The sequence below is a fragment of the Scomber scombrus genome, chromosome 3 (assembly GCF_963691925.1).
Source record: "Scomber scombrus chromosome 3, fScoSco1.1, whole genome shotgun sequence".
Taxonomy (NCBI): domain Eukaryota; kingdom Metazoa; phylum Chordata; class Actinopteri; order Scombriformes; family Scombridae; genus Scomber; species Scomber scombrus.
Window position 1 is genome coordinate 8,722,743 of NC_084972.1, and position 13,727 is coordinate 8,736,469.

The window sequence follows — 13,727 nt, forward strand, 5'->3', positions numbered from 1 at the left end:
AGCATGTTTGACTTGAATTACTTGAAATTAGCATCTACTGTATATTCAAAGGTTATCTCAAGGCTGAGCTGTGTTTCTCTTTTGCTCCAGCAGTCAATAGTGTGGACTCAAAGGCACACAACCGTACAAATGGCTGAGGGTCTTCCTTTCCCCTGGCTGATGTTAGATTTATTCTGCGAATTCACTCTTTTCCAGAAAAAGACAATCAGTAAAACGACTGACTTTCGCTCCCTTACTTTCCACCTGCTTCTTCCTTTCTCTCCATTCGAGTAAAGACACCCCAAAAAAGCAATGTTGAAATATTTTCTTTAATCTCTGAAATTATATACACAGTTATCACACTGTATCCAAGATATCCTGTCAATATACATTTATGATTATACAAAAAAGATCTAGACCTTTTCTTTTCTCTTTAAAACACATCTGTATGAAACTATCGCTACGACCGAGAGAGCTGGCAAGATAGTTTACGAACCCTTTAGCCTTGGCGTAATAGGCTCAGATATATGCCGTTACACACTGTACATCATAGAGTGAAGCAGCACTTTACAAATAAGACATGATGTACAAAATTCACAGCCCATTAAGAGTGGGTACTTCACTTCATGTGAGACATAGATAAGGCATTGGATGGATGGATTTAAGCTTGAAAGATGAAGTCACTGGGAAAATTCAACTTTAAACCGCTAGGCTCTGGGTTACCTTTAAAGCACTGTGAGCCGAGGCCTGAGGTGAAAGATGACGAAGGCCTCTCCTTAATGAATACTCCTCACAGACCTTACAATAATCCATACAAATGCCACAATATGCAGAGAGAGAAAGCCACATGCTCTGCCTAGGAAAAATGGAATGCACAAAGTACGAGGGCTCCATCTAATCGCTGACAGAGATCACCTGAGCGTTATTATGCTCTATGAATATGTTGACTTTCATTATGTGATTTAAAAAATAAAAAGCCTGAAAGTTACAGTGATTTATCTCAATTGATACGCATTTAATAGAGAGAAAATTGATGAAAAATGTTTAAAATGGAGAACTGTAAGGCTCTGTAAGGCGAACACCGCCTTAAAAACCTGTGATGTGATCAATAGGACTTGTTGTAATCTATGTGTGTTAAAACAAACAAGTACAGGCCTATTAGAGCTTCAAGTCCTGGATGTGTACATGTGGTAGAAAAAGGCTGATGAGTGATGATCTGAGGTTGTTGTATGAGTGTAGTGTTGCTACACTGAGAATTATTTTAAGATGAAGGTGGAGTTCCTTATTCCTTGATGGCGGCCACCGCTTTCTTAGCAGCGTCGTCCAGGTTGTCCGCTGCTGTGATGGGCAGGCCGCTGTCGCTCAGAATCTTCTTCGCCTCGTGGACATTGGTCCCTAATGGAAACAGGGGAAAAAACGGCGTTACAAAGAGGCAACGACAAAAAAACGACACAAAACTGTCTTAACAAGGTTGCACCTGATCTGCCATCTGCGCTGATGTAAAAACCACGCTGTGTGAAAGACTTATTTTTGGAGGAATCAATCCACACCGATGGCAGATGGATGGAGTTATGGGTGAGCGGTGGCAAATTCAACTGCTGATCCGAAAGCAGCTTGGTCTGTGAACAATGGCAGTGAGGCAAAAGGGCAATTTGTACGTGTGTGTGTGTGTGTGTGTGTGTGTGTGTGTGTGTGTGTGCTCCCCTGGCTGCAGTGAGGTTATGGAGGTAGCAGGTGCTGGGTGATACGGTGGCACCAATGCCCTGGTAGAGCAGCAACCAAGCAGAGAGAAGGAAAGAGAGAGAGAGAGAAAGAGAGAGAGAGAGAGAGAGAGACACCCGCAGACAGTCTGCACAACCCCGAGGCTCTACACACTGAACTGGCTGCCTCCCAGCGCTGCACACTGCGCAGCCAAACACAAGCCTGACAAGCCTGTCACAACACAGGGCAGGGGGGCACTGCAGTGGACGGCACACTGAGGGAGAGGTTGGTGGTGGAAAGAAAAAGGGAGTGAATGAGAGAAAGGGCAAAAGAGCAAAAAGGTCAAATGAAGCAGAAATGGCCTCACTGAGACAACAACAAAGGCCAGCTGTTTATGTGACATTCACTGATTGTACATGTTACGACACAGTGGCAAAGAGAAGGCCATTTGCAGATCTGACTGATCTGGTATCAGCAATTCTCCGCTCTTAATTGTTTCAACATAAGCATTGTGCCATTACTGTATATCCCATTAAAAACATAAAAAACTAAGTCATTTGATTATTTTAAAATCCACCATTTTTAAAAAGTGTAATGTAGTCAGTATTTTTACAGTAACAGTGATAAAAAATGATTCTCATCTACATATTGTCTCATTTAGGTCTTGTGTAGTTATCAACGCCACTCGTGCGCATCGTTGTCTTTCTGTAATCACTCGTCAAGTCTCTGTGATGTTAAATGAAGGTGTAGGTGTGTGTGTGTGCATATGTGTGTGCATGCTCAGACACTTACAGGTTGACCTTAGCTCTCCTGGCTGGCGTGTAATTAAGACTGCATGATATGTGAATTCTCCGGAGGCCTGGCCACCCCTGATCAATAGACCTTTCATGAGGAATTCTATTACCAGCGCCACTTAACGCCTAATATTTCATCTCTTTTGTCCAGCCAGATAATAAGTCATTCCAAACACATTTCTGCAGGCTCACACTCCAAAACAATCAATTCTGCTTTGTAATTAATTAGAATAAGAGCAGGAAGAGGCCTTGCTCTGGTGCAGGAATGGGGAGGGGGGGGTAGGGTGTCCCAAGCAGAGAATATACTCCCTCTGTGCGTCCAAAGACAAATCTAGCATTAATGCTGTCGCTCAAATTTACTATATGCTTTACATTGTATAGGCTGACCTGTGGACTTCATTGGGATTGACAGATCCGTATTATCATATACTGACAGGCCTATCTGTCAGACGATTAAAACAAAGTTGCAGCAACAACAAACTTGAAACAACAGGAGATAAAACTGTGGGAGAAGCAGCCATATGTGCCAACAGCAAATACATAATGCAAGAGGTATTCTGAAAAGACAAATATCCCTATGCAAAGTGTATATAGCACTGAAATAAAGTAAACAACACATGCATTTTTTTTTCTGTGTGCTATTTTTTCATCTCATAAATATTCATGAGCAGCAACAGTGTGTGTGCGGCATTGTTTAGTCACCGCTGCTTCTGTGCTACCTGTGTCATCCATGTAGCGTGTGAGGGGTTATTCACACATCTGGGGTGGGAGTGAGAAAGAAGAGGCATGAATTGACGTGTGTGGGCTTTTTTCTGCATACGTGTGTGTGTGTGTGTGGGTGTGTGTGTGAGAGCTGACTGCAGTTCCAATGTGAGCGGTAGGGAGCACTGATAGCTCACAGCAGCAGAGGCGAAGACAGAGATCCCAGCTGGATACAGCGCCATTAGGTGTGTGTGTGTGATTGTGTATTTGTATGTGTGTAGAGTATGCTAAGTATATGAATGTGTGTGTTCACCTGCAGCCACTAGGTGCTGCCAGAGACCTACTCACAGCCTGGGTAAGGACATACAGTATGATGTATTTATGCACACATGTGAAGTAATCTTAACATCTCCATCTTAACATACAGATTTTTACTCATAGCTTGATGTTATAAAGTAAATGTTCAATATATTCAGAGTCTGATGGGGTTATTCATCACAATCAATGACTTAATTAATTACTATTAAAGCAGCTTGGATTGTTCTGGCTTGCAAAACTCAGTTGCTGGTATCAACTTTGTTTTCCAACAAGCATCTATTGGGATTCAAATTCACAGCATCACCGCTTTCTCAACACTTTGAATACTTACCAAAACTGTTGAAACGATGTATCAACTCTCCAGCTTTACCAAAAAAATGTACTCAACTACGAGGCTTGAAACACACCGATCAAGCCAAACCAACAAAAGACCAAACAGCGCTAAGTATTATGCCATGTGATATATTGCAACTTCACAACACATTTCTGTTGGATCGCCGCTCTAATTAGCAAGCTTACTTGTGACTATTGTGAAAATGTCACTTTAATGTGTGAGTCAATTACAGGGCACCGTATTTCAAGGGGATAATAAGGCTTGGGGCTGTGCCAGAGACTTGCGCCGGAGGAGTTCTGTTGATGCTGCAGCTCCTAAATTTGGGACTGATTCTGTCTTCACAAGCTAAGTTTAGTGAAGATTAGATCTGATGAGAGGACAGTGTCTGTTGTAGTCTCACACCTACAAAGACACTGTATGGGCGAGAGGGAGTGTGTGTTTTTGTATGAGGTAAAAGATAAAAGCCAGGAGTTACAGTCTTGTTAAGTGAAACGCACTCTGGGGTTTTGCTGCTAAAGCTTTACTTGTTTTGACCAGTAGTGAGTAATGATAGAATACTTTACATACAGTAGATGTTGGTGTGTTACTGACATTACTGAGTCAGTTTGCTGAGTTAATGACTCTTTGGTGTTGCTAATAATATTAACGATGCCTTTGTGAGAGAGCTTTTTGACAGCAGATATGTCAACGTGTCATATCAGGAAATACACAGGTGTAATTAATCATTTAATTATACATGAATCACAGCCGCACTCTATTTACACGCGCAGGTGCCAGGACCCTCGTATTGTGTGTGCTGGCTCACTGGCTTTGCTTACAGAGAAACTTCCAAGGAACCTAGCCGTCATTAATGCCATTACAGTAGTAACAGTACAGCACCAACCTCCTGCTATGACCAAATGTCTAATGTGAAAAATGTCTATAGTAGCACCCTGAAGATAAAGCAGCTAAATGGGATTCCGCTGTCACCGGTTTCCTTTTTTTACACCTGTGCTTCTCCTGCTGTGATTTCCTTCTTCGGTTCTGAACTGAATGAAGCTTTATGGATAAAAAGGTAAAAACTATCTTTAAGAGCTTAAAGCGAGTCCAGTTACCTTTGACTTGCACCTCTATGATTACCAGTATGCCTGAGAATCGTTACACTCTTTTGGCAAAATTTTTTTTTGAATGCACAGTGTGGCAGCTCTTCATATTAGTTTGTAAAGCTAGTTTGAAACAGGTGAATGAGAATTTTATGTATCTATAACACTTCCTACAGTTTATGTGTTCAGGCTCACTACTGAGATTATCCTAATATTTTTTGTCACTGACAGACACCAAACTAATCTAATAAACTTTCCAGTGTGGCTAATTTAATGGGCAAGCAGATACAGAGATGAAACAAACACTTCACAGTAACACTGAATATTCCAGAACAGACACCACACATCAGGTTACATAGTTTGTATCACGCAACAGAAAATAGCTGCTTCTCTGTGTATCTTCACTCCAATTACCCTGAATTATTGATTTAAGAACATTTTCTTTCATCACTGAATGTCATCAAACTTGTTCTGACTTTGATTGTTAATCCTCATAATAATCAGCACCAAACAGTTAGAGAGTTTTTCTCTTCATAGGCAGAAATGGATGAGACCTGCTCCTTCTCTCCTCATCCTGTGTGTCAAACATCAAATGCTTCTCATCTGAACGCAGAGCGGGATACTCCTTAACGCTGCATACGCTTTTCTTTTGATGTTCTTAGCCACTCATTAATCAGATTTTTCCTGTTTCTTGTGTTGTCTAGACTGTTGTTTAAGAGGGACATACACCCTATAGCTATCAGATATCACATAAAAAACTAGTATTTACACCATAAAGGCTATAGAAAACCAAAGCAGGGGTCAGAATTTAGCATCAAAACCAGCCATTGTGGGTGTATATAAACTGTGTGTGTGTGTGTGTGTACATGTATATCTGTTTATGTGTGAACGTATGCTGCAGCAGAGGGCTGTATTCAAGCTGTAATGACACTGTCAGGACTGAAGGAGCCATCTAAGCCTTACTATAGGACTTTGTGCCTCTTTTTTAATTAAATGGGAGGAAAAAATGGCCAGATCTCCTTTTAAGGTGAAAACAGCCTCCACTGTTTGACAGTTGTGGAATGGCACAGTAAATCAATAGGCCTCGAACCGAGTTAAGCGAATGCAGTCACCTTTTTTCCCGGACCCTGAGGGCTATTTAAGGAGAATTTTTCCAAAGTGGGAGACAGCAGCTTCACTGTGTAGTGTTTTCATTTTCATACTGTGGCCAAAGGGGGCAGTGCAGTACTTCCTCAGGTACTTTCAATACCCTAAACATTAGTGTGTACAGGCATCTGTAATTTCTGCCTGTGTTAAATCTTTTGGAGGAATTTGCAATGGATGAACAAGAGGCTGATGAAGTGGCTCATAAGCAGGGTGTGTTTTAGTTAGACATTCTCAGCCCACAAAAAAAAAACCACCTCATGCACCCGTATCAACTAATTCAGCTCCCATCGGCATCTAGACCGCATGCCCCTTCTTGCCCGCATATGGGAATACACAACTCTCCACCAATGCAATCAACCCAGGCCGTTTAGAAGAGTCTTCCCAATTAAAAGTGTGCCAGTTAATCCATTCTGATCCTGTTGAAGAGTGCTGGGCCATTCCCACTGCCCTGCGGTCAGCCTAGCAAGCTGAGCTGATTGATTCTGAACCAATCTTCTCCACAAGACTGCAGCCTAGGATGTAATGACCCACAGCTAAAGCTTGGATTAGGCCTGGGCCAGAAAAACGTGGTTGAATCAACCACCAGCAGTGACCTTCTGGACTCTGCCTGTTTGTGAGTCAGGTTGAATTACAGGGCCTAGTATGAGAAATGAGTGGTGACTAATTAAGGTTCTATTTTGATTGCCAATGTAGTGGCTTCTGCGGCGACAAATCTCAGCAGCTGTATAGTCACCCTTCAGTGGTGGTGAAGCAGTCAAATTATTTACTTTAGTAAAATAGAAATGCTTACAATCAAAGGCCCTCCATTCAAAATTTCACTTGTTAAAAACAGTTATTACCAACAAAATGTAACAAATTACTTGTTATGCAGGGTGGACCTTATCAGTGTTATATTATTGGATAATTTTTATTACTTTATTTAATAGTTAGAGTTAGAGATCTTTTTAAAAAACGAATTCATGTAAAGCTATTTGATCTGTTAGTAATTTGATAACAGTTCATCCGATACTATGAACATAAATTTGTAACATATGATATGTTTCGGATGGGAGATCATAATCTGAAAAGTAATTGCTAATTGTACCTACTAATTAAATGTAGTGGAGTAAATCATTAAATATTGGAGTGGAGTAGACGTATCAAGTAACATAATATGGAAAAAGTAAAGTGAAATACAAGCACCCCAAAATTGTACTTAAAGGTCCACTGTGTATGATTTAGTGGCACCTAGTGGTGAGGCTGCAGATTGCAACCAACTGACTACCACTCCCCTGGTGGCCCCAAAACTCGCAAAATATATATAGTGGATATGTTTACACACAATCAAATAAAATGGCCGAGGGTAAATGCAATGCACTACACAGTAACAGTAAACAGGAAGTAATTTCGGACACAGCCCCAATGTAGATATAAAGGGCTCATTCTAAAGTAATGAAAACACAAAGATTCTTCTGTTCAGGTAAATATATTATATTCCATTACTGCCAAATCTGTTCTGCTACATGCCAATAAATTCTACTACCTTTAAATACAGAGCTTCAGTAAATGAACTAGGTTTATTTTCACCACAGCCCTTCAGCCACATGGCGAATGTAAATTTAAACATCCTGCATATTTAGCTGTGTGTTTAATCAGCAACATGAGGACAGATGTCAGATACAAACTACACAGATGCATATGTAGTATCTGAACTGGCAACAATGTTTCCTTGTTAATCTGTTTACAGTGGTAATTTGTGGGATTTGGGTTGTAGCCACACATCTGTCCTTGCTGTAGCTCCACTTTTGGTTTAGGTGCAATGTTATTTGAGACGAAATGCTCTAATATTACTCCATGACACTTGCTTTTGTTTATGTGGAAAATAGTGGAAACATTTTTCTACATTGTTAAGGGCTGGTGACCATTGTCCACACTAACATGATAACTAAACTTTCCATATACTATTGTGCTCTGAACAGCCATGTCCATACCTCTCTACAATACCCCTGCATACAGTTGGATTCTCAAAACAGACGTACCCTGACCTACAAACCATATTAGCAGTGTGTGAGGACATACAGTATGAACGGCTGCTCTGGACACACCACTCAGCAGGATCTTGACAATTAAGCTAACCACCAACTGGCCCCCGCGCCTCCGGGAGTCACTGCTGCCATTCTACACATGCACGCACACCTACAGACACAGGCATAGACTCACACACACACACACATACACACACACACACAAAACTGACACACATTTCATTAGCATATACAGGTTGAAAGGTGAGCCAATCAGTGCCGTCTCTACTGTTATTCTGGCTGCTGCTAATGACGGGCGCGGCAGAATGTGACACGTATGAGAAATGCGCTGCTGCTGCTGTTCTTACTGGGACACTGGGACACTGGGCCACAATGAAGATGGATAGGCTCCAGAGATCACAGCAAAAATAATATAATGGTTTCAAAGTCTGAAAAAAGGTGAGGAAAAGGTGCTTTAAATCCTGGTACATCTGCGCTCTTTAATAATCAATTATCACTATAAAACTGTAAATTGATATATTTACAAATACATACAATGTAAATCATTTTATAATTAGTGATTATTTGCTTGTGTAGTATGCACTATTTGAGGTAGACAGAGCTAGTAGCCATCTAGGTTGTGTATATTGGACTAGCAGGTCAAAGTAATAATATAGCATAGAGGTTTAGGAAAATTCCTGTTTGAAGACAGATAATATTACACTGTATTTTTTTGAAATTCTATTAGAGATTGGCTGAATCACAATCTGCCTGCATGATGCCTACGGTGGTGTGACAGATGCTTGCTTATCTCAAGCTCAAAATGTACAGTATGCTAAACAGCTCATCAAGATGAGTGACAATGACTGCTGGTGGTGTGAACTTGGTTGTGTACTGTAGCCTTGAGGCCACTGTCATTATCCAACATCACGGAATCCTCATTAAGTTCAAGTGCTTTCAACACACGCTAGGTTGAGATCAATGATCTGTGATTCTGAAGGGGATGATGCGCAGTATATAATATGCGAGTGGGAGTGTCACCTGGGACAGGTTTACTAAGAGGGTCAGACAGGTCACAATGAGATCTCTGCATGTGTGTGTGTGTGTTATTATTCCTCACCTTCTAGCCTGACCACCAGAGGCACCTTCAGCTCCAGCTCTCGACAGGCCTTGGTGATGCCGTTGGCTATGATAGCACAGTTGACGATCCCCCCGAAAATGTTGACCAGGATGGCCTCAACCTGAGATCAAAGAGATAAAGAAAGGATTTAAATAATGTTGGAAACACCAGCATATGAACAGAAAACTCAGTGTACCATCTGCATGTGACAACAGGGTAGCAGCATTGAAAAGCGACAGTCCCGAAATGCATGTGATTCTTGACCATATAACCATTTTATTTTTGTGTTTTAACACCTGTTGCCAAATCCAAGTGATATTGTACAATGGATGTACATGTATAATGTCAAACAGCCATTACAATGAAGCATAAAACAAGAAACCATTGGCAGATTTAGATTTCAGGTTCTCACAGTAACATTTACTGTACATGCGACCAATATAGCTGGAAACCTGCTTCAGCACATCTGTGAAAAAACCCCAACTGAAATCTCACAAAGAAAACATTAATAGTACAGCCTCACCACCGCCAACTTGGTTTAGGTCGTGCACTCAGAGGCTACATATCCCAAGGCTATACAACACTGTCACAATGGAGCCAGAATAAAAGAGATATATTGCAGAAGTTAAGAGGCCAGCAGCAGGTAAAGGTGGCAACACTGGGACCAAATAATAAAGCAATATTTTAATGGGAAGTGGTGACAACAGAAGCTGCATACCCGGCTGCTTTTCAAACAGAGCTAGCTGTGCCATGTATCTCATTTATCTCTTAAAACCCTTTTACACACTCGGGTCTGGTAGCTATCTGACTGGTTCATAGAACAGAATGAACTACGTAAAGTCGTTTGCTGATCAAAAAAGTGGAATTCCCACCCTGATAATCACCCTCGAATTCAAATTCACTTGTTACCATTTGAAAATGTCAAAGGGTCCACTCTTCCTCAGCAGCAACAAGAACACACCTTTGAGTTTTGCAGTGTGCTGACTCGCTGCGCTTGCAAAGAAAGAAGCCGTCTTACAGTTTCTTTGCAAGCTAAAGATATCTTCAACTTTCTCACAAAATGAGCACGAAACTTATATCACTAAGAAGCAAAGCAAGGCAGCGAGTGTGTGTGTGTGTGTGTGTGTGTGTGTGTGTGTGTGTGTGTGTGTGTGTGAGTGTGAGATTACATTAACAATCTAGCACTTGGTAATTACCCTGGCTAGCTCAGTGGAAAAGTAGACTGAGAGCACACAGGATTAATCCTCCATGTTTGTTTATAATCACTGCTAATCTGTTAGCGGTGATTTGGATGAGCAGCTTGTGGGTGTGTGCGTGCATGTGCGTGCCTGTTGTGAATGTGTATGTTTCCAGTGTGTGGTAATGATGTTTACAGGGAGAGGAGATCAAGGACTTGGATAGCTATCACAGCGACAGCCATGGCATTGTCCTCTACATGCTATCCAAATGAGCATCTCCTTATAAACAGCAGCAAATGACACAGGACCATGAGACAGCTCCAAGAACAAACACAGATGTAGGCTGGAGCAGAAAGACTCAGTCGCCATGCGAAGAACTCGAGCAGGCTGCTGGGTCAACATGGAGAACTGTTTCATGTTGATTTAGTATCACACAGTGATGTGACCAGGAATGCAAAAAATAAGGAGAAAAGGCAGATAAACAGCCACCTCAACATACAAGAGAACTGGACTCAGATGTTAAAATGAGGAAATAACAAGGAAATCTTGACCTTGCAGATTGCAAAAGTGAAAATACATGATGAGATGTTCTGATATATTAAAAAGAATGGATGAAGTGAAGGCTAATAATGGCAGTCTATTTTCTTCTCTAGCAGGACACGTCAGATTTCATTATTTCACTTGTATAATGATAACTTAGCAAAGATAACAAAGGTAGAGGTTTGTTTTTCTTCAAATTATCAGCTATTTTAAATGGGTTTTTTTTTGCAATCAACTTAACCAAGGTTAGGTTCATGTCACCACTCAGTTAATTGACAACTAATGTAATAAGTATAGTATAGTGTAGTAGAGTAGAGTATAGTATAGTATAGTAGAGTATTGCTGCTAATGCTGCTTGCAGTTTACTGTACTGTTTTTTTATATTCATTCAGCACTAGGCAAGGCAAGGCAGCTTTATTTATATAGTGCATTTCATAACTAGGGGCAACTCCATGTGCTTTACATAAAAACAAACATTTAACAGAAAGAATTAGAAGCAAAAAACTTACAATAAAAGCCTCCCAATTATAGTAATATTGGAAACATTAAAACATACAATTAAAAAAAAAAAGTAGTAGTATAGTTAACTCTTGAGTGGAAGTGTTTTAATACATGATATTGACAAATATCTGTGAGACAAACATTATGTAATTTTGATAGTGTGTCTCATAATTTCACATTGCAAATCTGCAAATGAACGACATCTGGTAATATCATCATTGCCTGGTATGAAATCACTTTCTGGACTCTTGTTGTTTGTGTTTCTGCAACGTTGGAATGAGCTACCCAGCTCCATACAGTCTGCTGACTCCCTTGGCGCATTCAAGAAACGCCTGAAACTCAGCTCTTCTGTGAGCACCTAAATACTTGAGCCTCTTTAACCTTCTAGTACTTTGTTCATTACACTACATTCTTGTTGTTTATGGTAATTTTTATGCATTTGTCTACTTCCAGTTGTTTCTAACTTTAATTTTAACTATTGAAAAACTCTAAACTGTCAATGTCACTTTGTAAAGTGTCTGCAATGTGTAACTTTTACAATCATATGCTGGTTCTCTTATTTTGAATCAGCTATCATTCTACCTAGGACTGACACTATTAGTGTTGATGAGTTGTGTTGACTGACAAACCCCACAGGCATGAACATGGGGGATCACAGGTACACAGCCAGGTGTACAGTACCAGTCAAAACTTTAGACACACTTTTCCATTAACTGGAATGAGAAAATGTGTCCAAACGTTTGACTGTACAGCTCTACTACAGATTAAAAAAGTTAAAAAAAAGCTACATTCAGACACTATATTATGTGATATGGTCTACTCAATGACTGGCGAGGGTGTACATGTATGAAAGGTGGCAGACAGTGGGAAACTGTGGCTGCATAGTTGATAGATGCAGTGTGATAATAACAAACCTAATGTATCGAACAGTTCTTCTGACAGCCTGTAAGGTGTGATCTGTAGTTCACTGTGTGTGTGTGTGTGTGTGTGTGTCTATATTATTTGCTGCCTTAGGGCACATGTGATAAGTGTGTGTTTCCTTATTGCCCTGAGCAGTTGTGGCCCACAGCAGGGGCACAGGGTCGACATTGATGCTGCCTGCCACCATGAACTTATACAGCGCCAATTTAAAAAAAATGAAGAGGAGATATCTGGAGTTTGAATATCATTGACTACATCCCTAGGCTTGAATCTGTGTGTGACCTGTACAGCTATAAGCCCGACCACCATAGAGATGAAACAGATTTAAATTTCTATGAACTACATGCATAAGTGGAGTGACCGCAGGGGCAGAGGGGGCGACCGCCTCAGGGCCCATGCTCAGTGGGGGTGCCGCTGGGGTCGTAGTGCGTGACCCAACTGGGTAACTCTCAACTTTTCTATTCATTCTCTATGGTAGTTCTTATCACTAAGGACAAAATCCCCCCTCCTACCAGAATGTGGGTCGCAATGGCAGAGTGGCTGTCCGAAGTGAAGACTGCAGAAGCAGTGATTCGAAGTTTATGACTTACTTCGCTGAAAACTTATAACATTATTTGTGTCTTTTTATGTTTGTGGTAAATTAATCTTGCAAGACAAAGTTTCAGCCATCTAAAGCTCTTGAAGAGCTATTTCTGTTCCACCCTTACTCTGTTGTGTGCTGAGCAGGACATAAACATTGACAAAGACAATGTGGTTGGCAGATTTGTTACGATGACGGATAGGAGGACGGAGTTTTAAAAAGAGACTGCGATATATACAAAGTTTGTTAACCTTTTTGTATGATTTTTTTTCTATAGAGGATGGTGGACCACACAAATGGACTCCACTAAGCTACAACAGGCTGAGCAAAGACAACAACTGATGAGTGAAACGTCAATAATTAGTCTTTTGGTCATGAAGAAATCAGTCAGAAGGTTATATTAATCTTTTGTTTAACTCCATGTTCACTGCTTCTCAATACCTGTCTATGTCACTGCCTCTGGTGTTGTTTATGTTATTTATGTATAAGAAAGACATAGAAGTGACACAGTGCACCTGACCTGTGGTTGTCTATTTGATTGGTTGCTGTGCTGAATGGTTAGTCAATTGATGCACATAGAACGCTGTGCGCTGTCCTTGGTGCTGAAACACTTGAACGCAAATAGCAACCTATTTTCTTTTTATTGTTCTTCAGAATAAGCTTGTCTGACAAAGCGGCTTCACTGTATGCTTTCTTAAACATAGGCTTGCTTGGTCCAGTAACTGACAATTTGTGCTTATGTATATGACCGGATAGAATATATCAGCTATTTTACGGCTGTGGGTTTTAAAATGATTTATCAGAAGGGGACCCTTGAGGACACTCTGC

General features: G+C 40.7%; 1 protein-coding gene across 1 annotated transcript in view; it reads right to left on the reverse strand.

Annotated features, from left to right (window-relative positions):
- Positions 1-294: 294 nt before the first annotated feature.
- The window catches only part of suclg2 (succinate-CoA ligase GDP-forming subunit beta), a 97,671-nt gene continuing 84,238 nt past the window's right edge, over positions 295-13,727 (reverse strand). The window contains exons 10-11 of the mRNA XM_062444291.1: positions 9,180-9,300; positions 295-1,374 (exon numbers count right to left, since the gene is read on the reverse strand). Of these exons, the coding sequence (XP_062300275.1) occupies positions 1,262-1,374; positions 9,180-9,300 (234 nt within the window). The 3' untranslated portion in view covers positions 295-1,261. The remainder of the gene's footprint in view (positions 1,375-9,179; positions 9,301-13,727) is intronic.